Consider the following 25,078-nt stretch of genomic DNA (forward strand, 5'->3'; position numbering starts at 1 on the left):
GTATAAGACTTATTGGACCGAGGACCGTATGACTGACTTTCATCCATGTGGTCGGATACCATGAGTGCCACACTCATCGCTCTGTGTGTCAAAGCTGCATTGTAGTCTCACAGTTAATGGATTAAGGATTTATGCTGCCCGAATACTTTCACACTCTCCCCATCCACAGACACAGATTCGATGGCAGTATCCAAAGTGTCCCTGAATTCCTGAAGTGACTGATTTATTCATGTTTGTCAATGTCTGAAACCATCAGCAAGCATTGTCCATAATCATCTTATCAATGATGCATGCATCTGGGAGCAGAACTGAATTTCTCCGTAGTTCTGTTGAACCTTAGGATTTAAAACCTTCCAGGTAAGACTTCCTTTTCCGTGTGCCATTATGCTTTTAAATCTTTGTCCACAGCATTCCGGTGTAGCCTCTTTCACCTTTTGAGTCTCGGTGAACAGTACAGTGTAAGTTACGCAGCAGCTTTACCCACTCTCAGTGATATGATCTTAAAAAAGGAAACAATTTTGTTTGGATTTACTCACAATGAAGGAAATAAAGTTGTTTTATGTTGTACATAAGTTACTTCTTTCTTGAGATTTATTTTGAATCTTTTATGCCTTTAATCAGATAGTGCAGCGAAAACCAAGGAGGGAGAGAATGAGGAGTGAAATGTGGGAACGGAGCTACAGATTAGACCCGTTCTTAGGCCACTCACCTGGACAACAGTCTCTGCACATGGGTTGTATAGACGCAGTCACTAGGCCACCATTTATTGCATCTCTCATAGCCAGGGAATCTAAAAGCTGATTGGCTCTTACCACACTGTATCAAGCAGACATCCGTTGGCTGGCAAAGTTGCACCGTTCGATTGTTTTCCACATTATGTTTTTTATTTCTGTACACTGATGCTTGCTGATCTGTGGTTGGTCAACTGTGTAGAGAGTCTACATTTCTGTGTAAAATCTGTGCATATAGATTAGATCTTTGGTTTCTTATTTTGGTAAAAAAGAAAAAAAAATCTGTCTGCATTTGGACTAAAATGAACCTGCTCCATCCATCTGAACAGCCTCCATGCAGTCCCAGATTTAGCTTTGCACTTAGCTTTGCGTGGAGTTACTCTATATTCTGAGTCTGCCCATCAGTCCTGCCCGCCTGTCAGTCAGTATGATTGACGTCTGCTCTCAGGCCAGCGTTTATGCAGTCTTGTTAGTCGCTCTCTCCTCCTCAGGTGAAGGCCGTGCAGTAATAGAGAATAGAAATGCAGATTAGAACAGGGAACTTTTTGCACATCAACATCTGATTTAGAGTCAATTCTATGCATAAATACATGATGGGCATCGGGATTCATAGACAAGGGTAAATAACCTCACCTTTATTCACACCGGCCCCTCCCTCTGCATGCACACACTTACATATCAGATCACACACACACTGGCCTCTGTGTCATTTCTATTTCTCAGCAATCTGCCCATAGAGGCAGCGAGTCTGTCTCAGCTGAGCGCTCGGGCCCTTTTAGAGAATTACTGCATGGTTATCAAAGGCATTTAGATTAACCCCGGTCACTGTCTTTGACCCACCTCCTCTCCTGTCTCCTCCTCCTCCTCCTCACTTTCTGCATGGTACCGCTCTCTCTAATAACATTTTGACATTAGGATCTCTCACAAATGCCTCTTAAATCCCCCCCAACCCGCCCCAAACCTCTTCCGACCGCTGTCCGTGTGTGCGGCGGGGCGGCTGAGGCTGATAACTTTTCATTCATAATTAGCAGCCGGCGAATGGGGCTGCGTTGGGGGGAAATTGAACTGTCAGCGGCAGGGCGCAGGGCGTTTGACCCCATCACGCCCAGAGGGGGCCATCATAATTTGTTCATTTGGTGTCCATCAGGCGGGCGCCAGCTCTCCCCCTCCTCCTCCCCCGCCTCCCTCCTCACCCCTCTGACCTCCCCGTAGTGGGCGCTCTGGGTTCACGTCTAATTATGAATCAGCAGAAGGACCCTGAGCGCCACGAATATAGCAGCCCCTGCCCTGCAAACCTCCCGCTGCCACTCAAACTGCAGAGATTGCCTCTTAAATAGGAATAAATGCCCACACAGATCCAGCCAGTCACAGCAGAGGCCTACGCAGCAAATGGACAGTTTGGGAATGTTTTTAATGCAGCTGTTAGGGTGTTTCTTTTCCTATTAGCTGGTTTCAGTGACTCTGTGACAACAGGCTATGGTCCCTGGGATTAGGCAACCCTTATTTTTTTCCTTTTTTCTTTACATTTGTGTTTTTTCCAGGTTGGAAGGATATTACAGTATTCAGGATTTTTAGTGTTTATTTATTTCCCTCATGTGTGGGTGTGGAAAAAGCCTAAAACTGGCTTGTATGAAAGCCAAAGGCAAAACAGAACCACCAAAGTGAGGTATCAGACACCACAATGGGGTCCCTGGGAATCCTGATGTTTTCTCCATCAACTGCTACAACAACTTGACTTGATCTGTAGATTTTTAGAAGATCTCTAACAATTTACAATCATGAAATTTACAGAAAGATTTACTAAAGTCTGATTAGTCCTTATGCATTGAGGCTTAACCAAAGATCTTTGTCTAAAATACACAAGTCCTGTAATTAGTCCGCTGGGTAGCATTGGTGACTGCAAGTCTCTGAGCATGTCAGTGGGTATATTGGATATTGCAGGCATGAATACAACTAGTTAAAACAATTTGCCGACTTTTGAAAATATCAAACAAGCGTTTCCTCATCCATGTCTCTGTATGGCCGAACATGTGGCAAAAATTCCCGTCCTCTGCCTCAGCTGATACAGTGGTCGTACTGTCGACCTCCTCCAATGTCTCCTCTCTCTTCTTCTTTACAATAACTTCAGTATAATCAAGAGCTGCTGAGTATTTTTCAGCTTCAACCCCAACATAATACGCATGGTTTTAGTTGTCATGGATCCCTGTACACAAGCAAGCAGGAAGTGTTGTGATGGGACCAGGAACTGGCATAAAAATCATACTGCTGAGTGTGCAGATGACAGTAAAATGTTCTAACAAGTCCCTGTCAGTTCAGTTCTCAGTACTGTTAGTTTGAAACAGTATCCCGCTGAGAAGCTGCAACTAAAAATATATCTCCCTGATTCGCCTGTTCACAATAAAAATGTTTAAACTGCATAACAACTAAGAGTTTTGTTATGAATACTTGTCAGAAATAATGTGTTTATCTTTGATTTAACTTTGCTTTGGCAGTGATACCAGCGAGTGTACGGAGCAGTGTTTACAACTGCTAATTTGATGTAGTTTGGAGCCCGCCCACTTTGTTTTATTGTCACAGATTTGAAACATATGAATAATCATTTTAGCTGTTATAATATAAATCACTGCAGTGCTGAGCTTATGCCAAACTGAGTCAACTCTGACTGTGCCGACGGATGGCAGAGACACTTTGCAAAGTGAGGACACTCGCTACATGTCGCTGTTATTACAGGCACTGAACTCAGAGAGTGTCAAAGCAAAACTTGGCGAGGATGAGACTCTAGTTTGTACAACAGGTAGGAATGTTTTTTGTGTTGTGTGCACACTTCAGCTCAACCCGAGTGAAGCAATAACAGTACTGCAGAAACCCATTTCATGGCAAAAATTGTGTTAGTGGTGGTATTAATACCAGATAACCTACAACCACTGCCAGTAAGTTTTAAAACAAATCTGAAATGTTGTCCTTAATGATATTTCTTGCTCTCCTTTCCACTGTCTTTCTTGTTTTTTAGCTTTATTGCTGCTTCATTTGAACTGCTAATAATTGTCTTCAAAATTTTCTCTCTAAATGCAACAGTGAAATAATCAATCGTAAATTAAAGGGCTTTTCTCCTTTAAAGCTCCTGTACAGAAGTTTGAAACTGCAATGAAACAGACTGGAAAAAATACTGATGACTGTATGACAAGACAAGAAAATTAGCTTGATGACTGATTGTTTATGTACAATCATTCTTAATGCCTGAATCTGCTGCTGTGGGGTAGGTGTCCTACAAAAACCCTTTTCATTTTAATATCTGATGACAGAATCTCCCAATAGATTATACATTTGTACATTCGAGGATGCAGAAGGATTTATTTTTGTTAATAACAGCTTCTTAGACATATCCATCCATCCATTTTATTCCGCTTATCCGAGGTCGGGTTGCGGTGGCAGCAGGCTAAGCAGGTAAACCTAGACGTCCCTCTACCCCACAACATTTTCCACTTCCTCCTGAGGGATTCCAAGGTGCTCCCAGGCCAGATGGGATATAAAATACCTCCAGCATGTTCTGGGTTTGCCTCGGGGTCTTCTCCCAGTTGGACATGCCTGGAAGACCACCACAGGAAGGCACCCAGAAGGCATCCTGATCAGATGCCTGAACTACCTCAACTGGCTCCTTTCGACGCAAAGGAGCAACGGCTTTACTTTGAGATCTTTCAAGATGTCCGAGCTCCTCAGCCAATCTCTACGGCAGAGCCTAGCCACCCTCCTAAGGATCTCATTTTGACTGCTTGTACCTGCGATCTCATTCTGCGACGTAGATTGACCAGTAAATCAAAAGCTTTGCCTTTTGGTTCAGCTCCCTCTTCACCTCAACAATACGGTACAGTGCCTGCAAAACTGCTGATGTGTTTTAGACATGTGCAGAACAGAAAACTAAGATGCACTACTTTGTCCACAGGGGGCGCCAAAGTCAACAGAAACCAAAAATACTCACAGGAGCTTTAAATTAAAAGTTCAACTGCGGTACTCCAAAGGACTCCTGGTACTGGTTTCCCTGTTTGAGACACACTGGACATGAAAATTATTGGATTAACTGGGAAAGTAATTAGCATATTAGCTGATAATGAACATAATCATTAGTTGTGGGCCTTGTTTTATTAAATTTCATGCTTAAACACACAATCTGTTGGCAGTTTTATTAACAATACTTCCAGAGCTACATGAAGGACGATACAGTTTCTGAATAACACTCCTCTATTGTTGCTAATGTTCTTAAATGAAAAATTTCTAAATTAATTATTTTAGAAAATCTAATTTACTGACAAATTGGAGTAAATGAAGTAACCTCTGTCTGCGTGTGGTGGAGAGACTTCTTTTACATTGAAGTAGTTTAGGATGGCTGTAGTAACATTTATTTAATTCAATTTAGAGTCAAGGTCTTTTTGACATCCTGGATTAATTGTCATCTTCTGACTGGGGGGACAATTAGGCCCTAAAGTCAAACACGTCCCTTACCTTAATCCTTACAACTCCTGTCGAGCATAATGAAATCCTGTCCCTGCTGTCTGAAAACACAAATGGATTTTCAATATACGCCCATACATCTCTGCACTCCCCACACCACTTTCTTCTAAATTGGCCTTCTTCTTCTTCTGCGCGCAACACAAGGCTACCCGGCTCCCGTTAGCCCTCCGTTTTTGAATATGTCAGCTGGATTTTCAGGTCATTTGCCAGAGAGGATGCTGGGAGCGTGGCGTCCTGGCTCTGAAGGTGACTGCTGTCTGTGTCATCCATCACCGGAGCTTCCTTTAAGTTGATGCATAATAGAGCCTCTCAATCAACTTCCTCCCTCATTGTCACCTCCCTCCTGCCCGTCCAGGGCTGAAGAACGCGAGCCAAAGCCCCGAGAAAAAAAAAAGACGAACTGACAGAGAAGTCAAGGTTACATCCCTCTTCTTCTCTTATTTACACTTGAGGTGTTATGGGCTTGTGCTGCGTAACAAGACAACAATGGATGTACGAGTGGAGGGGCTCGTGTGGGCACTGGTGTCAGGCTTTAACTGTCCGCTGTGTCAAATTGGTGATAATAAGCGGTTTGAAGCCCGTGTCCTGTCTCTGTTCTCCATCCTGAGGCGGCAGACAGGACCTTGAGGCAGGATGTGTCTGTCAGGGAGGTAAATCTCTGTTGTGATGGGGTGGCAAACATTATGGCCGAGCTTTATCGACACCGACTGCTCTGACACATCCAAAAGTGGCCCAATAAATTTGCAGGCTGGCGGTGGCGTGACGGGCGCTTGTGAGGGCGCAGCGGCGTTACGGCACAGCGACAAATGTTTGTTTGACCTCCTTCACAGGCGCTCGGGCAGTCCGGGCACAGGAGACGCTGCTGCGCTGTCAAGGGGGGTGAGAGATGGTGTTGTGATCAGACCGTTTATTCTGTGTCGGATTTGGCAGGTTATTGTTGTGGTGTGTTTTATATTGGCGCCAGTATGATGGACAAACTCCAACAAGCTCAGAGGCATAAATACTGCTATATCTGAAGATGTACAGCATTTCAGGTCATGAACCAAATGTTGATATTGGGCAAAGATAACCCAAGTAAATACAAAATGCAGTTTTGAATGATGATTTTATTTATTGAGGAAAAAGAGCCATCCAAACCTCCCGAACCTATGTGAAAAAATTACCCCTAAACCTAAAAACCGATTGTTTCATCCTTGGCGGCAACAACAGCAAGCATTTGGGATAATTGGCAATGAGTCTTTCATATTGCTGTGGAGGAAATTTATGGCCCAGGTTGGAGGGTTTTGGAGCATAACCAGCATTATGAAGATCATGCCACAGCATCTCAAGCAGATTTAAGTCTGGACTTTGGCTAGGCCAAACCAAAACTTTCATTCTGTGTTTTTTAAGGTGGACTTGCTGGTTTGTTTCGGATCATTGTCCTGCTGCTTAACCCAAGTGTTTTTGAGCTTAAGGTCGTGAAATGATGGCCTGACATTCTCTTTCAGGATTTTCTGGTAGAGAGCAGAATTCATGGTTCCATCAATTACGACAAGTCGTCTAGGTCCAGATGTAACATGACTTACACCTTCGAAAGGTTCAGCTTTTGTCTCAGCAGTCCGCAGAATATTTTCTCAAAAGTCTTGGGGGTCATGTCTTTTTTTAAAGGTGAGATGAGCCTTTGTGTTCTCTTTGGTCAGCAGTGGAACTCTCCCATGGATGCCATTTATACCCAGTCTCTTTCTTATTGTTGAATTTTGAACACTAACCCTAACAGAGTCAGGTGGGGCCTTTTGGAGTCATTTTGGTAGGCTACCCATTACTGGGAAGATTCACCACTGTTTCAAATTTTCTCCATTTGTGGGTAATGGCTCTCACCATAGTTCGCTGGAGTCCCAAAGCCTTAAAAAGGCCTTTGTAACCCTTCCCAGATACCAATAACTGACCTCCAGTGCTCTTATCTGCTGATCAAAATACTGTGTGATGATACATGCATCCTTAATTAAATAACATGCTTTCAAATACTATAAGCAGGGTAAAAATGTTCTGAAAAACAGCAAAGCTTTTGTTGTAGTGTACAAAGTTTTTATGGTGTCAAATTGTCTGAATTTAAACTATTTGATGTAGCTGAGAGCTGCTGGACCTGGTAGCCACAGTAAAAACAAAAAAGACCCAGTAGGGTTGTCACAATACCAGAATTTAAACTTTAATACAAAACTAGTAAAATTCCCAAGATATCGATACCTGTGTTGATACTGTGAAAACAAAAAAAAGTCCAGGGTATAATCATGGGCAAGTCTTGTGCTCAGTTGTCAAAATTTGCAGGTGAAAAAGCGCTAAAACATTGGCAGGAAATCCTCCATGATTTGCGACAAGCCTCAATGTTATCTTTACATTTTTTTTTTGACGTGCAGCCTCCTAGCTCCACAACTTAGTGAATGAGTGTTCAAAGTCTTGACAAGTTATTAATAGTTTCATGATGGTGACTAGCTTCGCGATACTCCAGCGCTCTTGCTGTTTGTCAAACTGATTTTTCATCCTCACATGCCACATGAAGAGTCACAGGCTCTCTCATAGATTTGTCAGAACACGTCCAACTTCAATAAAACAATGCACACTGACACCACTGAGAGCTGTACCATCATGCCTGTATGTTTCACTGTGCTTCTTCTTGTCATATTATCAGTCATTTGTAATTGGCTTAATTAGCTCTCTGGATCTGTTTTTCTTTCCCTGACTCTTGTTTTGTTGTCATTTATTGTCATTACTAACTATTTTTGCTCTCGACTTTGTCACTTATCCACTTGTGTGAAAGTCAGGTTTTCTTTAAAGCTTTAAATGCTATTGTTTTCTGTACATGTGAGTGCTTCGTCTTTACCAGTGCATAAATACATCAAGGTGCTAAGTGTTACAGAAGGTGTTAAAGGCTGTATCAGTCCTCATGATTAATTAGCACTGACACTCAAGACAGACAGAAGAACTCTGGAGGAAAAAGAAGAAACTACTGAAACTTCCAGACTTTTTTAGAACTTTGTGTTGATGTAGATTCAGCAGAGGTGTTTATCAAGTTCATATCTTTCTATGTTTTTTTTTTCACTTTTCACATTGTATTTTGTCGCATCATATTGCTATGTATCATATCATATAGTAATGTATAGGGCTACAACAATGAATCGATAAATATCAATAAAATTGATAAATGGTGGCAACTAATTTATTTATCCATTTGTTGTGTTGCGCGATTAGGGCGTCACTTGGCGTGGTGCTGAGCTGTTTACATCACACACAGACGGCTTATTAACTTACATTTTGCTTAGAGTAGTACTTCTCTTGTTCTCATTAGCAGACTTATTGAAGAGAAATATTCATCAACGACCGTGTCTCATGATGGAGATGAGATGCTTGTGATCTATATCTATATCTCGCTGTCGTAAAATCTCTGGTGGAACTTAAGTTTCTTTCCTGATACAAGATGAGACCTTGTAAAAACAATAGCGACACACAGTCAGGCGTCCATCCAATCCATTATATTTGCCCCACTTTGTTTCTTAAGTCCCTGCTAAAATTTGAGTCCGACACGTCTTCACAAGCTAATGTTAGCTTGTTGAATAAGTGACTGACAAATGTTTGAAGTCATCATAATATCAATAACTTTAAGAGGCTGAGGCTTACCTGCAGCTCTTCTGGGATAAAACATGGGAAAGAGGATGCAAAAAAAGCATTATCCCAATATAACTGCAGTCTTTCATTTAAAGCAAATCCTCAGGTTCTTGTGATCCCAGGTGTTTGTGTATGTTAGTAAAGAGAGAGGCAAAACAAGGAAAAAAAGTCTAGTAATAATATTTTTTATTTCATCATTTATTATTTTTTAGTCCCCCTAGTTATGATACTTGCTTATATCAAAAAGTGTGCCATATATATATATTTTATTATTTTAAAGCACATTTTAAAGCAATTATTAGGGTATGGAAGCAACAGAAACTCTAAAAAAATATATATAATTATAGCTGATAAAAACTCTTACAAAAGCAGCTGATTCCACCATGATCCATAAGTATCTGCAAGAGAAAAGAACACTTGTGAACAAGATAAAATACTAACAAGCATTTTTAATTTTTTTTACTGGAGATATTTTTGTGCAGAAATATGAAGTCCCTTTCCTGTATAAGCCTTTCAAAGCATAGTCTTGTCTTAGGCAGATCTTAACAATTAGCTTGATAAAAATTTTAAGCACACTCATAAAAACAGGGAGAGTATCTGCCTCTGACAGGTGATTTGTCTGAAGAGGGGCTTGGTAAGTCAGGGCTGTATATTGCATTATATTTTTGGGAAATTTGGCAAGTGAATATAGTGAGTAATTTTAGTATTAGTTAAAAGACTTCTACCCTATATGACCAATACTTTTTGTATTTTTTTTGTATTTAATTACCAAAAAATGTAAGCAAACTGCACGTTGTCAAAATTGTTCAAAAAATGTTGACAAAATTAGATAGAATATGTTGCAAATATGTTCCAACAGTTCAAACAATATCAGCTCCTCTGCTCTTCGTGTTTTTGTGAGATATGAAAGCAATTTTTATAACTAAAGAAACTTCAGCATTTGCAGACCTGCACATTTGAATGAACCACCATTACTCTCTCTTGTACTTTCTTAATCCTTTGGTCCAAAAAGTCTAAATCCTGTGTCAACTTTGGTACATTTTAATACTACTGGTCATGAAAATATCAGATTGCATTGTTTCTAATCACAAATAAAATTGTACAAGGGTATTGAACATTTTGACTGCTTTATAAGGAATTACAGTACCCAGGCCTATAAATGCTCTGACTAATTTTTTACATCTTTTGAGTGAGGTTGCAGCTGACTTTGCATACCAACCCCTTCATTCTTCTCTTAAGAGCCACCTAAAGTGAAAAACTGAGAGCCTAGCAGTGTGAACAATGCTCATCCAAGTACCAAGATGTTAATTTTTAGGAGAAAAAACCTTTTCTCTTCCTTATCTCTCAAAGGTAATACAATTTCCTGCCTCTGAAAAGGTAAAAGCCCATTTATAAAGGCCTGCGAGTGGCAGGTTTGGCCCATGCAGGCACTTGTGTTTCTATTCATTAGAGGTTGTTTTTATTCAGCTCGGTTCAGCCGAGCATCCAGCCCATTTCCCTCTAACTGGGCTGATTGAGGACATTTCTTAAATGGGTTCCTCTTTACCCTACAGAGTTAATGAAGGGAGGGTTGGCAGGGAGTTATCAGCCAACCCTTTGGTCCCACTCCACTCAGAAGTGCTGCATTCTTCCTGCTGATTGGACACTCTGAATTGGTTGTATATAGGTTTATGGAAAGACCGAAGATTCTTGTATTAATCTGTCCTCCCGTGTGGATGCATTTGTGCTGTAATGTACGAGGCGTCCCTGGATGTGGTGTTGATGTGGAGGGCTTTATGCCTGCATGGACTGTTTTTCTCATCTGTCTTCTCTGCCTCTGCTCTCAGGCTTTTGTCTCCAGCAGCTTCAAACCAGTCCATGCTGCAGTTTGTGTCTCTAATAATCAAAAAAGTGTATTTTCACAAACAACTGAGAAAATCACAAGTAACATCTACTGTAAAGTTTACCCCTGTCTTTTTATATGTCTTTTCAGGTCACCACTCCATCCTTCGGCCCTGTGAAAACTTACGAACTGCTTCACCATATGACAGGAAAAGGCCTGTCAGCCAAGTACCATTTCCCCAGACAGCCCTGTTTGTACGAGCCCAGTATGGTGTCTGTACAGGTCACACTGACCAACGGCTCGGACCACAGCCTGGAGGAGATTCACATAGGAGACAGGAGTCCAGTGAGCCTCAACATCCACTGTTTCAACACCATCGGTGAGTTAATCAGATACTTAACTTTAGCAAAAAGATGCTAGCGACAGCAAGGACAAGATATTTGTTTCTGCTGCGTTGGACAGTGATACAGAGACAACCACTCTGGCAATTATCTATCAACCTGACATTACAGTGCACTGTAGTAAGAGTGTCTCTGTGTCAGAGCAAGAGAGGCAGAAATCTTAGATAGAATTTATTATTTCAGTCACAAATAAATCTGTAAAGTTTTATTTAATAATCTGGCTGCCACTGTGGCTTGCTGGTTGGGCAAATTTAGCCCACACTGAACAAAATCACAGCTTTTAGCTGGCCTCTAATTTCTGGTGAAGGCATACACATTGGCAAGCAATAGACCAGTGTTACTCAACCCTGCTCAACCAAAGAGCCAAACTGTTGAAAAATACCTTTGCAAGAGCCACAGTCTAAGTGGTGAAAGTGACAAAAAAGGGTTGAAGTGCCAATGAAAATAAGTTAAAGGTCTCAAAAATGGCCTTAAAGCAGCAAAAAGTAGCAATAATGGGTGAAAAGGGGAAAATATGTATAAAATGGCAAAAACTTGGTAAAAAATGACAAAAATGGGAGGTAAAAGTGGCCAAAAAAGGGTAGAAAGTGGCAAAAATGTGTGAGAAGTGACAATCAATGAGTTACGGGTAGCAAAAATGGCCAAAAAGTGGCAAATACATTGCAAAAATGAATGAAAAGTGACTAAAATGGACAAAAATCTGCAAGGAGTGGCAACAAGGGGGGGGGGGGCGCATTCAATGGCAAAAGGCATCTTAAACAGGCAAAAATTGGCAAAAAAAAGGGCAAATTCACAAATAGCAAAAATGAAAAAAAAAGAAAAAAATTGCAAATAAGGACAATGCGCTGGCAAAAAATAAAGGTTGACAATTAAGTTTGACAATCAAAGCCTACTGTATAGGTTTGGGAAACAAACTGATTAATGTGACTTGCAGTTGATAATTTCTGAGGTACAAGTTTCCCTTTTTCAAGGTTCTAAAGACTTAAAAGATCTACAAATGATCACAAATATCTACATGTGGCTCAAGAGCCAATGCTTTGAGTAACACTGCAATAGACTGTATTAAACAAAGTGCTCAGTGCGTTTATATCGCTGTTGCTTTTAAGGGTGGGATAGATTCGTTCTCGTGTTTCACTAAGCCGTACATTTATCACTGCCAGAAAATGTACCTCTAAAAGTGGTGAAAAACCTTTTAAGGGTCTAAGTCCAAATTCAGTCACACATAGTTCTCAGCCTCTTGAGATGTTTACATCAACTTTTTTTCCAACATATCTTGGGTGTTTAGAGCAATGTTTCCCAACCATTTTTCCTTGGAGCAAAATCAACATGATATTGTTATTATTTGGGTTGCAAATATGTTTACTATTTGCAGTGTTGTTTCAATTTAGTCACAAGAAAAATCAATAAATTCTTCTTGTCAAAATGTTGTTTACAGAATTAGCATAGTGGCACTGTCTTGTGCTAAAACTAAGGAGAAGAATACAGTGTAACACAGCTGTCATGCTTTAATGTGGGCCATATTTCATTTAATTCAAAGAATTTGTAGCGGGCCAATCAAAAATGGATTGTGGCCCATATTTGACCCCCGGGCCATAGTTTGGACACCCCTGATCTCAAGTATAATGGAAATTATGGTGCAGTTTTGCTTTTCAATTCAGTATGTGGAGCTCTGCAATGTTAAAAAGTAACATTTGTTTTGGTCTGTGCAACAATCCTACTCATTCAGGTTGGCTTTGTGGTTCGACTTTGGCTCTCCCTTTAATATTATTGTTTTCTCAGACAGATATTAAATGATTATTATGTCTGAAACCTTTAAGCCTGTTTGCTCTCAGCTCAGCCGCGTCCTGTTCCTCCAAGATAAAAACAGCCAATATGGCTTCAGCTAATCCCTGTTCATTAGTATCGATCAGACAAACAAACATGCACCATCTCCATATTTCTTCCCATATGATCGCTACACTCAGTATAATATGATACTGAGAGCACGGTCCCTTAAGGTTTTCTTTTTCATGCACACATACACACATAGATACACAGCGGTGGTGTGCGATGGAGCATGTTAAAACTGTCAATTGCAGGGGATTGATTGGGCATTGAAGGAACTCAAGCAGCCAAACAGTGGGTAATTTGGATCGATTGAGCTCGGCCACTGTGAGCAGCTGGCTGCAGTTGGTTTGGAGAAGTTGCAGAGGATGAAAACAGACAAAGCTTTATGGACTTCTGTTTTTATTCATCTGTGTTCTTTAAGGGATTAAATTCAAGAGTTTGTTTTACACAACAAGTATTGCATAATTTCTCCACCCTGGCCCTCAGTTCCAGTTGATGCTCATCTCAATGTCATAAATTTGTTTTAAAGGAAGTTGTGTTCAAGCTTTTGCCACAATTTTTGCCCGTCAGTGTGCCCATAGAAGAGGCTGGGCTGATCCAGAAATTGTAGTAATACTTATGATTAAAAAACACATATGACTGTAATTTTTTTGTGTTCGGGTGTAGACTGTAGATAAGAAGTTATCTCAGTGAGGTCACCCATTAGATTCCAAAGAAGTGCTTTGAGGCCTAACTTTGGTGGTTGCCATACTGTAAATGCTTTTTCCATATGAATCACAATTTTCCCAGGGTCTGTGTCTGCACATTCTGCCAGATTTTGCTGGAAACCAATGCAGGTACCCTATCTTTAGTGCAGCCAGAGCAGCTAGATCACATGTTTATGAAGGAATGAAGAAAAAACAGAAATAACATGCAAACGTTTGCCTTGGCTGGCGTGCTGATTAAGAGATGGGATACACAATTATCACTCTGTACCTGGTGTTTTATCTTGAAATTGACTGGATGTTCTGTGAGCTCTGATGTCTGGTTTCCTGCTGTGTTGGCAGTGGCTCTGCCGCTACAGACTTGGCTCTATCTGGAGCATAGTATAACAGAGTGCCGCTTCAAGCATGTACCTAAGACTAATGGCTGAGGATGGCTGTGGAAAAAAAATGCTGACCAGGAAGGCCGTGATTTGCTCTAGGGTGCTTGGCATGGACAGAACGATGCACACACAGACCCTCTGGAAATTTTGATCAATCAACAAACAGGCCAAGATAAAGAGGACCTGTATAGATTTCCACCAAGTGATCTTGTTCAGTTTGATACAGCACTGTTTATTTGCATTGCCATGATCAAAAGTTGCACAGGGTCCCAAAAAACAGACCCTTATCCTGTGTTTTTTGGCACCCTTCCATTGGCATGTCAGGCTTACTTAACCGTCCCAAAAAGATGGTGCTACACACACAATAGACGTTTCCACTGGCATCACTTTCAGCTGGGCTGAGAGCAAAGCACAGCTGTCTGCTCTATGGGGAGTGGGAGAAAATGGAAGAAAACAGACTAATATCTGTGTAAATTTTGAATATTTGGACCAAGAGAGATCCATACTATCTCCTGGACCGTGGACATTGGTATGTGGTCATAAATCTAGTTTCTTGATATTTATGTGTTGCCTGATTTTTAGCACACAAAGCAGAGCCTGACGCCACACATCAGCCTGGTTCATCAGTGATGGATGTGGAACTGAATTAATGTCAATGTCTTGTAGTTGCAAAACTTTTGTATTTATTTACTACTTATTACTCAGGGACTGGAACAGCAGAGACTCGCACTGCCTGTGATGTCACATGCACACCCTCTGTAGTCCACCCACCAAGTTAGGGTAAGGGTGTCTGTAGACATGCAAACTGTTTTGTGGCTTACCATACTGAACCATACCAAACCGTACTCAATCAAACTGGACCACCTGGTGGGAATGCGGCTTAAGCGTCTTTGCAAACAGCTACAACACCTCAACTTTTTGGTTAACTCGACCACACCCCTAATCATGGAAAACTTAAAGTCTTCGTCAGTCTCATGTGGATGTTTGAGTAACTGCAGTTTTTTTTGCACCTGTCTGTTCTGATTTATTTTGGGGGTTTTGCCTATACAATGATAGTATAGGAGAGAGGACAGTGTAAGAGATCAGGAAGAGAGAGTGGAGATTGACATGTTGAAGAAGAACCGCAGGTCTGATTTGAGCCTGCACCCGGAAGTCCATACTCATGTGCATGGGATGCAACCAAGCCGCATGGCCATCTGTGCCCCTAATTTAACTTTTTTTAGCATTTGTTTCATTTAATTGGGTTAGCTGTTGTACCTATAATCCACATTTCTAATGAAATCCAAGAACGAAGCTGTGTAACATAATACAACTTGCAGTTTAACTTGATGCTTTTATACCTTTTACTTTTACACCAAGTTTTATTTAAGGAGATTATGGTAGATGTTTTTAAGGCATCTTTGGACAGTGGCAGGATTACCATTTACCTATATGTCCAGTCTTTTCAGTGCCCTCTTTTAATGATTCTTCTGCTCTTTTGTCATAATGCTTGTCATGCATTGTGCCAAGCCCTTTGTGTTGTTTTTGTGAAGTTGTGGTTGAGAATGTAGCCTTTAACCTCTTGTTGAAGATGTTAAAAATGAAAGTAGGATGCTAAATTGTCTTTCTCATGGTTTAAAGAACAATAAAAAGCATGTTAGAGAATCTGGAGTCCATGATGGCTCTGTTTTTGGATCCTTTCCTCCGGAGTCTCTTCCCTCCTCTTTGTCTGTGAAAGAGTTGTACTGTAAAACATCCTCGCTGCTCCATGGAGAGTCAAGCAGGCAGACGGGGGGGAGCACGGAGGATGTTTCTGTCTGTCTGTGCTCCTCTCATCCTTAGCCCCCCTCCCCACTTCCTCCCTCTCCTCTTCCACTTCAGCATTTTTTGACTTTACTTGTCTCTTACCCGCTCTGCCTCCCTCCCTCACCCCGTCTCTCTTGATGCTGATGCCCTTTTTGACAAGCCTGTTGTTTTGGAAATATGCTAGTCCTTCATCTGTTTTTTTTCCCTCTTTCCCCGAGGCTGAAGGTGTGGAGGGATGAGATTGAAGGATAGATTTCTCACACACGGTGGCCTTGCTTTGCCAAGTAGAAAACACAAGTGGTGTGGATGCCTGTCTGTTCCACTCTGCTGCTGCCCCCCCTCCTCTTCCTCCTTCGCCGCTGCCTCGTCTTTTCTCCCTTTGCTCCATCCTTCCTCACGCTGCACACTGTGCCCTTGTCACTCACTCTTCCTTTTTTCTCCTCTTGTCTTTCCTCCCCTCTCAGAGCGGCTGGAGCAAGAGGCCTCTGTGACGGTTTCCATGGGTATTGACTTCAGCGACTCGACGCAAGCAGCCAACTTCCAGTTGTGGTAAGACAACCTGACACCCACTCATATCAAGTCAGGCGTTTGTTTTTTCCTTCCACTTGTACATCTTTTTTACCCGCTCTTTCTCCTACTGTCTCAGGATTTATCTCCTACATTTGCATTGTCTTTTACCTTTTCTTCTTCTCGTTCCTTCCTTGTTAATTCTCCTTTTCCTGCCCCGCTCTGTGCCAGCGCTCCCAGGTGAGACATCAGCTAGGATTGATCCCTGGTTCACTGGGATAACAATTATTCCTCCAGTAATCAGCCCCCGGTCCAAATCAGCCCGCTTGAATGCCATTGGCATGGCTGCTCAGCTGATCAATACCCTGATCAGAAAATCTGTTCAGGATGGGGGAATCAATCGGGCCTAAAATGCCATTCACAGAGCGCTGGTTTGCACAGCAATCAGAAGAGAAACATTTAATACACAAACAAAGTGAACAAAACCAAGCATCTCTAGATACCCAGAGTGAGATGAATCTGAGTGGTTTTTGATTTGAACTGAAAAGTTTTGCAGCACGCCTTCTTTAAAAGTTTCCTGCTTAATTCTTTATGTTAGACACCCTTTATACAAGTCTCTGTTCTTGTGTTGTTTCTTCTCCTTCAGTACAAAAGAGGACCAGTTCAGTGTGTCCATCCAGCCTGCTGTAGGAGAGCTGCTAATGCCGAGCAGCATGAACGAACAAGATTTCTGCAAGGAGCAAGGTATGATGGATATCCATCAGTGTTTGCAGAATTAAAACGCTATATTGATTGAAAAATACTCTGTTTTCGTCTATTGTATGCAAAAGCAGACATTTTTTTCTTCTGTGAAATATGCAACGTTTAAACACAAGCTAACACACAACAGGTAACATTAATGACTATAGAGGGAATGCATGTTGCGGCACAGTCAGTGGGGTCACTGCTGAGTAACAGAGCTGGTGGATACAATAGGATAGGACAGGATATGATCTAGTATGGTACAGTACTGTACAATGCAATAGAGTACGGTAAGGTTTGATACAGTATGGTATGATACAATTCAATGCAATAGGATAGAATACTGTATAGTAGGATAAGATATGATACGGTGTGGTACTGTACTATACAATGCAATAGGATATGGTACAGTATAATATGATACAGTAGGATACAATAAGATATGGGATGATATGATACAGTAATAGGATACAGTACAATATAATACTGTTTGATAACATAGGATATGGTGTGATTTAATGGTATGATACTACACAATAGGTTGGTATTGTATGTTCCAATACACTGCAATAGGATAGGATGCAATACAATATGATACGGTACAGTTCAATACAAAGTGGAACAATATGATACAATACAGTAGGATATAACCCTAGGTATGATATAATAGGACTCAATACAATAGTAAATGATATGGTACAATGCTGTACAATAGAATATAACATGGTGTGATCCCATACAATGTGAAATGATACAGTAGGATATGGCATCATATGGTAAAAATGCTACAGTACAATAGGATACAGAACTGTACTGTGGTACAAAACCACCGGATTATGTGATATGGTACATAACAGCAGTGGTTCAAAACTGGTGGGTCTGGACCCAAAAGTCAATCAATTAATCAATAAATCAAACTTTATTTATAAAGCGCTTTTCATACATAACATGTAACTCAAAGTGCTTTACAAAGACAAAATAAAAACATTCCCTCAAACCCACCCACCCACCCCCACCTTTTGCTTAACATAGACTATTAAAGTCATTCCCTCACACCCATTCACCTGCAACCCCCCCATCCCATTATCAGCCACCCCACAGACAACAGTTACATGTACACCCACTCATGCACACACACACACACACTAAAATAGTGGACATTAGGCTGAGTACAAGAGGCTGAGGGTCAAAAGTGGGTCACAGAGGGTTGCAATTGTGTGTCTGGAAAAAAAACTTGGCAAAGAAGATGATGAAGTAATTTCTCAAGGCTTCTGGAAATTCTGGAAAATAGTTATCATGGGAAAATGGGGTGTTAAACATGTGAATTTTGTCCTGTGCAACATTTTTATTTACTAAATGTGCATTATGGATATTTTTTGGAAAATTGGGTCTCGATTTGTCATCAAAAATATTGTTGGGTCCAGAGGCTGGACCAGTTGAGAACCGCTGCATTACAGTACCTTATGGTATGTTATGATACGGTGGGTCAGGAGTTCCCAAAATTTTCAGCCCGTGCCTCCCAAAATAACCATGTCCGAACGTCCACGACCGTGGACCCCCACCTTCTCTGGCGGTGGTTAAAACGTATGATGTTGCACAAAGCATCATGTGCAACATTACATATTAGGTAGTATTTGTAAATTTTACTTTCATTTAAGCAACAATCTTGCATAATACCTGCATCATTTATTTTAAATTGAACTCATTTCAACAATATTTCTACATAATGGATACAATTTACCACTTTAAATCATGTTAAATTTGGCTTTGTTTTTTTGGAAACATCCTTTGGGAACCACTGCTGTAGGATATGTTATAATATGGTACGATACAATGCAATATGGTACGGTAGGGTGCACTCTGATGTGATACAAAATGATAAGAGTTGATATACTGCAAGATACAATAGGATACACAACACAACATGCCATTACGCGTCTCATGTCCTCTCATGGAAATTTGTTTTAGTCTCAGTTGCTGCACATATTTAGTTGCCTCTACAGTAGAACCAACAAATAAAAACAATGATAGAAAACAGAAATGCACATGTAAATACAGAAGCACCTCTTAATACAATCCTGAATATTTTTTAAGTCTATTTTTAACCACTTGGAAATGCAAATATGCACAACATCCTAAAGAACTGCATTTTAAGTACTAAATATTAATGTTTGGATTTGGGAAATTATAGGTTTGATGACGATGTAGTTGCACATTTACTGCAAGTTTTCTCCCTTTAATTAATCATTTACTGTCTGATATTATTCCCTTTTTACCTCCTGTTAAACAAAGTTGATTAGGGTTGCTTTTCAGCCAAGCCAAGTAGTGAGTTTTCGTGCACCATGCACAGAGGCTGTAGCTTGGGAAATGTGGCCTTATTTTGCTCAGTCATTTCCCCTTGCCGTTCTTTACTTTCTAAAAGCATTAAAGCTTAGAAACAACCCTCAACTTAAAAAATAAATAGGTGGAAATCATGAAAATACACAATATTTTTTGCCTTCTGTAGATTAGATTCCTGAAATATTTCAAGAGTCTTGAGTGCAAATGTATTTGACAACGAACCTCTGCTGAGATATTTCTGGTTATAAGATACAACCAGGATGCTTCTGTGTTTAAGCAAATCCCATAAGACCAACAACCTGTTTGTGCCTTCATACTCCTGGTGTATTATATTGTGTCCACTGTGAAGCTGCTGTTTTAAGTGCTGTGTAAATACAGTGACTTGGCTTGACTTCACTGTTTTTTGTGGCTAACCAAGAAAATTTATACTGTATTTACAGTTAATACAGTGCTCATGATCTCACAAGATTAACCTAAATGGATTTACTGCAGATATTTTAGAGTTGAATGATGATGTATCACCTAGATTTATGTCATGGGATGAAAGTGAAACAGCTGTTTTTTCTCCTGTTCATAGGTTGTATCCATAAATTACACATATTACACATTAAATAGCCATAAACATCTTCTAACATTGACATTAAAATGCTCTTCTTTTATGAAGCACTCAGCCTCCTGCACAAACACACACCTGTAGAGCTGAGAGCATGCTCATATCTAAGCCATTAGTGTGCTCTTAAGTGCCACCTTAATGCGGCTCCTGCCTTAATTAATCTTCATGCTCTGTGTTCGGTGCTCTGCTGGATTCAGCCTGCACTCAGACAGAAATAAAAAGATTGAACAACATGTTTTTCTCTCTTTGCAAATTGCTGCGTTTTACAGATTGAGTCAAGTTAATTCATTCTTTCATTTAGCAGGTTTTCATTATATTTGCCTTTAGGATTGCTTTTATTCCTGTCTGAGTTGTGCATATTTATCTCCATTCTTTGTCTCAAATCTGCTTTTACTGAGGGCACATGAACTGACCATTTGCCTTGAGTTTGGACTCTTTTAAATCTATTTCCATTAATGATGAATAAGAATAAAATAACTCTTTATTTCCTCATTTAAGCCCTTGTTAAATCTAGTTTATTCCTTTATTTTTTCAGTACAAGCCTTGAACTCAAGTCTCAAAATATTCTGGAAACAAATTGCATACAAATTAAAAGACGTTGTAGGGTTATTTTGTTGGGAAGTTGTTAGTGCTTTATATTAACTCTAAAACCTGGTGTATAAAATGCACTTTAATACCTATTTTTTGATCTAAAAATTTGGCTTTGACTTGAGTACCAGTGTAGTTATTATACCAGTATGAAGTATTGAGATGTGCTGTCATTGCTGTTCGTGTTGCTGCCATTGTCACAAGTTGCACACAACCAGACGGTTGAAAATTCATTGTATATTGTAAGCATGCTGGAATACAGTGACTTAAGCTAGAACAGTGGGGATTGAAGCTACTTTTTACTACGTTTCTCCCTGATTTAATCATAATTCTGCATGCAAAGGAAACAAGGGTAAACTGATAAGTATATGCTCTAAACTAGTGGTTTTCAACTGCTTGGATATCAGGACCCATCTCGAGCCACCCTCGAGATATCACGACCCAAATTGTGAAATTGTTCAGTTATTCAGGTTTGTTCATGAAAACATTTCAGTTTTGACCCCAAAAGAAGCACAACATTACTGAGCAAAGGGACAAGACTAACAAACATGTTTAAAAAGCACAAAAGTACAAAAGTGCATGCATGCTATGGTCGTTTTTTACTCAACTTTTGTAAAACAGCTTGAAAATTTGGCAATTTCTTGGGGAATTTCCTGGTTATCTTTGGACAAACAGCTTTGCTACCCAACATCTGAAATGTGCTTGTCATTTTACCATTTTTTTTTTCTTGGCACACATTCACAAACCCACCTTTGGGTCCCAACCCACCAGTTGTAACCTAGTAGAGCGTTGGTTTGACTGAGAAGACGCCTCATTTTAAGACTATAGGTGACCGGAGAAGGTGGGCAGAGCAACTTGTGGGCTCTAAGTCCTTCTCCATGACAAACCGGAAACTGTACTGTTTCATTTTGCAAAACACTGTTGGACCAGAAACATTTTTCTATGAAAGGGGTCAAATCCTTAAATCTATTATCTGATCACTTGATACCTTTTACAAACTTCACCACTTTTAATGGAGCTACCAATTCCTGGTTAATTCAGCAGCGAAGCTACACTCATCCTGATTTTCTGTAAGACTGTCATTGCTAAATATGTTTTTGCTGTGCCTAATTCACCTTTTTCCACCTTTAAACCTATGGTTTTAACCTTCGATTCTCAAAAAAGTCCTTCAAGGGACAGGTGTTGCAAGAAAAGCATTTACTACAATCACTATTAATTGAATGGGATGGCTGTTCGCAGTTAAGGCCTTCGCACTCTGAGTCTGTTTTTTGTCTGAAATTGCTGCACAACATAAGAAAATGGTCTTATGTTGTGTTAATGATGTTTGCACACTGACACCAAAACTTTTGTCTGTCGTTATTTTTTTCAGAACAGGTTTGATTTTTTTGCTTTTTTCGCATCCGTCCAAGTCATTGAAACAGGTGATCGACAATTCAGAACAACGGCTGCAGCTCCAATTAGCAAAATTCTGTGAATTGTATCTGTCTCTAACAAATAAACCATAAATGGCCAAATTAACTCTAAAGAAGGAGATCTCAGATACCATGTTGTAGCTGGCAGAGGTGTAAAATCTCAAAGTAGATAGTACAAAAAGAGCTTTACGGCTGCACAGAAATGGCACATTGCAGCCAATTTCTGGATGCAATAGAAATGGTCTCAAAAGTAGATGGTAACAGCCTTTTTCCCCTGGGAGAGGCTTAAAACAGTCAAACCAGTGCAACCTATAATCCAGATTTTACAGTAATCAAGATTTTATTAAATCATTAAATTTATGATTTTAACTGGATTAAACTGTTGTTTGTGTAGGTCCTTGTTGATGCCTTAAACAAGCGCTCCCTCTTCTCTCAGGTAAGCTCTTGGGCATGAATGAGACCTCTTCAACCATCACCATGGCAACAGCAAACACCTCCAGTCAGGCCATCAACAAGCACATCCTATCGGTGGCCAACGTAGGAGTTGTTTCGTCCAGTCAGAACAACGTCCACAGGTAGGAACTTTTACATTTTTTTTTAATACTATGTCCTTAAAGACATTCTAATAATGGCATATGGTTATTTATATTATCAATATGTCACATTTATATTACCTTATGTTCCATAGGAGATATTTGATCCTCTTTATAGGTCTGCGTCCAATTACATAATGTGATAATTCATATATTTAATCATGTGTTTCAGTTTTAATCAGTCAGAGTTAATGAGACTTTTGAAGAAGCATTTCACACTTAATGGCAGATGTTTACAGTGTCTTCTCAGCTGTTGAGAAAAAAAATAAAAATAAATGAAAACACAGGAGGCAAACAGAAAGCCGTCCTCATATTTTTGGGTTCAGCATATTCATGGAGCCGTGATTCCTCCTGTGAAAAATTCCTAACTAAAGTTTGATCTTCATTATGATGTTTTATGTGAATGTTCTTCAAACGTGGTATGTGGGGTATCTTGGAGTGAACATGTCCATGAGCTGCCTCTCTTACATATACACTCACACAAAACACACACATGCCAGGGGAATGCCCTGAGAAGCCTGGCTGTGTAATTGGTGTACACAGAGTGTGCTAATGAGCTTCCTCCTCTGTCACGCACACCCGAACACCTGATAGATAATTACACCTCCCTCTCTCCCTCTGTTTCCTGCTCTGTCTCTCTTTCCCTTCATCCCTGTCTCACACACGCCGCTGTCTCTCTTTCACTTCCTCTTTGTCTCTCCCTCCATCCCTCTGAGCCGTACTCTCGGATCGTCTCTGTCTGTCTGTCTTTTGTTTCGTTGCTCCGCACCTCTTCGTCTCTGTGCGTCGCCTCTGTTGCTCTCTGTGGTTTGGGAGGGAAAATGGAGGAGACGGTGGATCAGTGAGGGACAGTCAGAGCAGCGCAAGGGCACAGAGAGCTGAGAGAGTGAGTGGAAATCAATGAAAGCCGGTGAGAGAGGCCTGTATCCAATAAGCCCATACTTCATTCAGAATAACCAATAGCTCAAATCAGTCCACGCCATCAATCTCTCTCTACGTCTGTGACAGATACAGAGGAAGATGTTCCCCCTCACTCCTAAAATAATGAAGACACTCCCTGTTTAATATTGTCTGTTGATGTCCTAAACATGAGCAGCTTTGTCTTTGAGAAGTCAAGAAAGCAGTATTTAGAGCCTCATTTCTCCAGGTAATTCTTTAAAAATGCATATTTATGGTTTTGATTTCAAGCCAACAACACTAGACGGACTCGAAATTTCAATTTGACATACTTAGATAATTTACAAAAGTGTTTTGTTATGACGTAGATGCTACAGTTGTTCATTTATATAATAGCTGGGCTGGAATAATGTTTGTTTGCAAAGATTTTACTGATTTGTAAATCATTTCAAGCATTCAAAGGAAAAGCTGAGCAAAAGCCACAGATTTCAGATTCTCAAACATCAGCATTTTCTCTTTTTTTGCTTTTGATTTAAATGTTAAACTTTGGGTTTTGGGCAGTAATTACTTACTATAAAGGCATACAAGCCGGCCAACGTATGCTCAAAATATTGACATTTTTCTATGTCTTTATGTTTGTTTATGATTATGAAAATTATGGAAATTGTTAAGATTAAGTAGTCACTTTAATGCTTTAAGTGTTGTTTATGAATTGAGGATATTTTGCTGATAATTGAGATATAATCATCATTGTTTTTGTGAAAAATAAACCAACATGATATTGTCATATCAGTTTGTTTTGTTTATAAACTGTTTGTTTGTTTTTTTTTAGCTCAGTCACAATATACTCCTGACCTCGCCTGCTCAGCCCCTGCCCTACATTTTGCACATTCACATCTAGGAGTAGGGCGTCCCGATTCTTACCGAAAGGGTGGGATGAAATGCTAGGGGTACATGGCCTTTCAAACTGAGATTTCAAGTTCAACTTCATTGTCCCCAGAGGTCAATTAGCCTGCAGCCAGGTAAAAAAAAAAAACACATGAGGGGCAAATCACCCAAACTGAGACACAAGGAACACTGATATACATACAGTGCATTCAAAAAGTATTCAAACCCTCTTCACTTTTTTCTATATTGCTGTGTAGCAGCCTGGTGCTGCAGTGCAAAAAACCACATATTTAAATCTCATCAATCTACACCATTGGTTTCCAACTCTGGGTTCAGGGACAAAAGATCTCAGAGGGGGATACATGATTAGAAACTTAATTTATGAGGGCCAACCTAAAAGATTTAAAAAAGTGAGGGGAATCTGTTCATTTTCAAGTTAAAATGTGAAAAATTTAAGTGGGAAAAAATCCAAATTTTTGATATTATAAAGTTATTTATTCACAAATAAGCAAACTGAGAATTTCAGAGTTAAAAAAGTTTGAAATTTACTGTAAAATCTTACAATTTATGAGTTTAAAAATCTCTGATTTTTCCAACAGAAACTCCAAGAATTCCAAGTTTTCAAAATCCTACATTTACAATAGTGATAGTCCAAAAATTAACAAATGGCCAAACGGAAAATAGTGGTTTTTTTTTTTTTTTTT

General features: G+C 40.0%; 1 protein-coding gene across 2 annotated transcripts in view; it reads left to right on the plus strand.

Moving 5' to 3' along the window:
• ap3b1a (adaptor related protein complex 3 subunit beta 1a) overlaps positions 1–25,078 on the plus strand; it is a 91,485-nt gene that overhangs the window by 54,681 nt on the left and 11,726 nt on the right. For both annotated transcript variants that reach the window (XM_041810989.1, XM_041810988.1), the window contains exons 23-26: positions 10,849–11,077; positions 16,260–16,344; positions 16,949–17,046; positions 22,433–22,571. In XM_041810989.1, coding sequence (XP_041666923.1) covers positions 10,849–11,077; positions 16,260–16,344; positions 16,949–17,046; positions 22,433–22,571 — 551 coding nt within the window. The remainder of the gene's footprint in view (positions 1–10,848; positions 11,078–16,259; positions 16,345–16,948; positions 17,047–22,432; positions 22,572–25,078) is intronic.

The sequence above is a fragment of the Cheilinus undulatus genome, linkage group 17 (assembly GCF_018320785.1).
Source record: "Cheilinus undulatus linkage group 17, ASM1832078v1, whole genome shotgun sequence".
NCBI classification, from domain to species: Eukaryota; Metazoa; Chordata; class Actinopteri; order Labriformes; family Labridae; genus Cheilinus; species Cheilinus undulatus.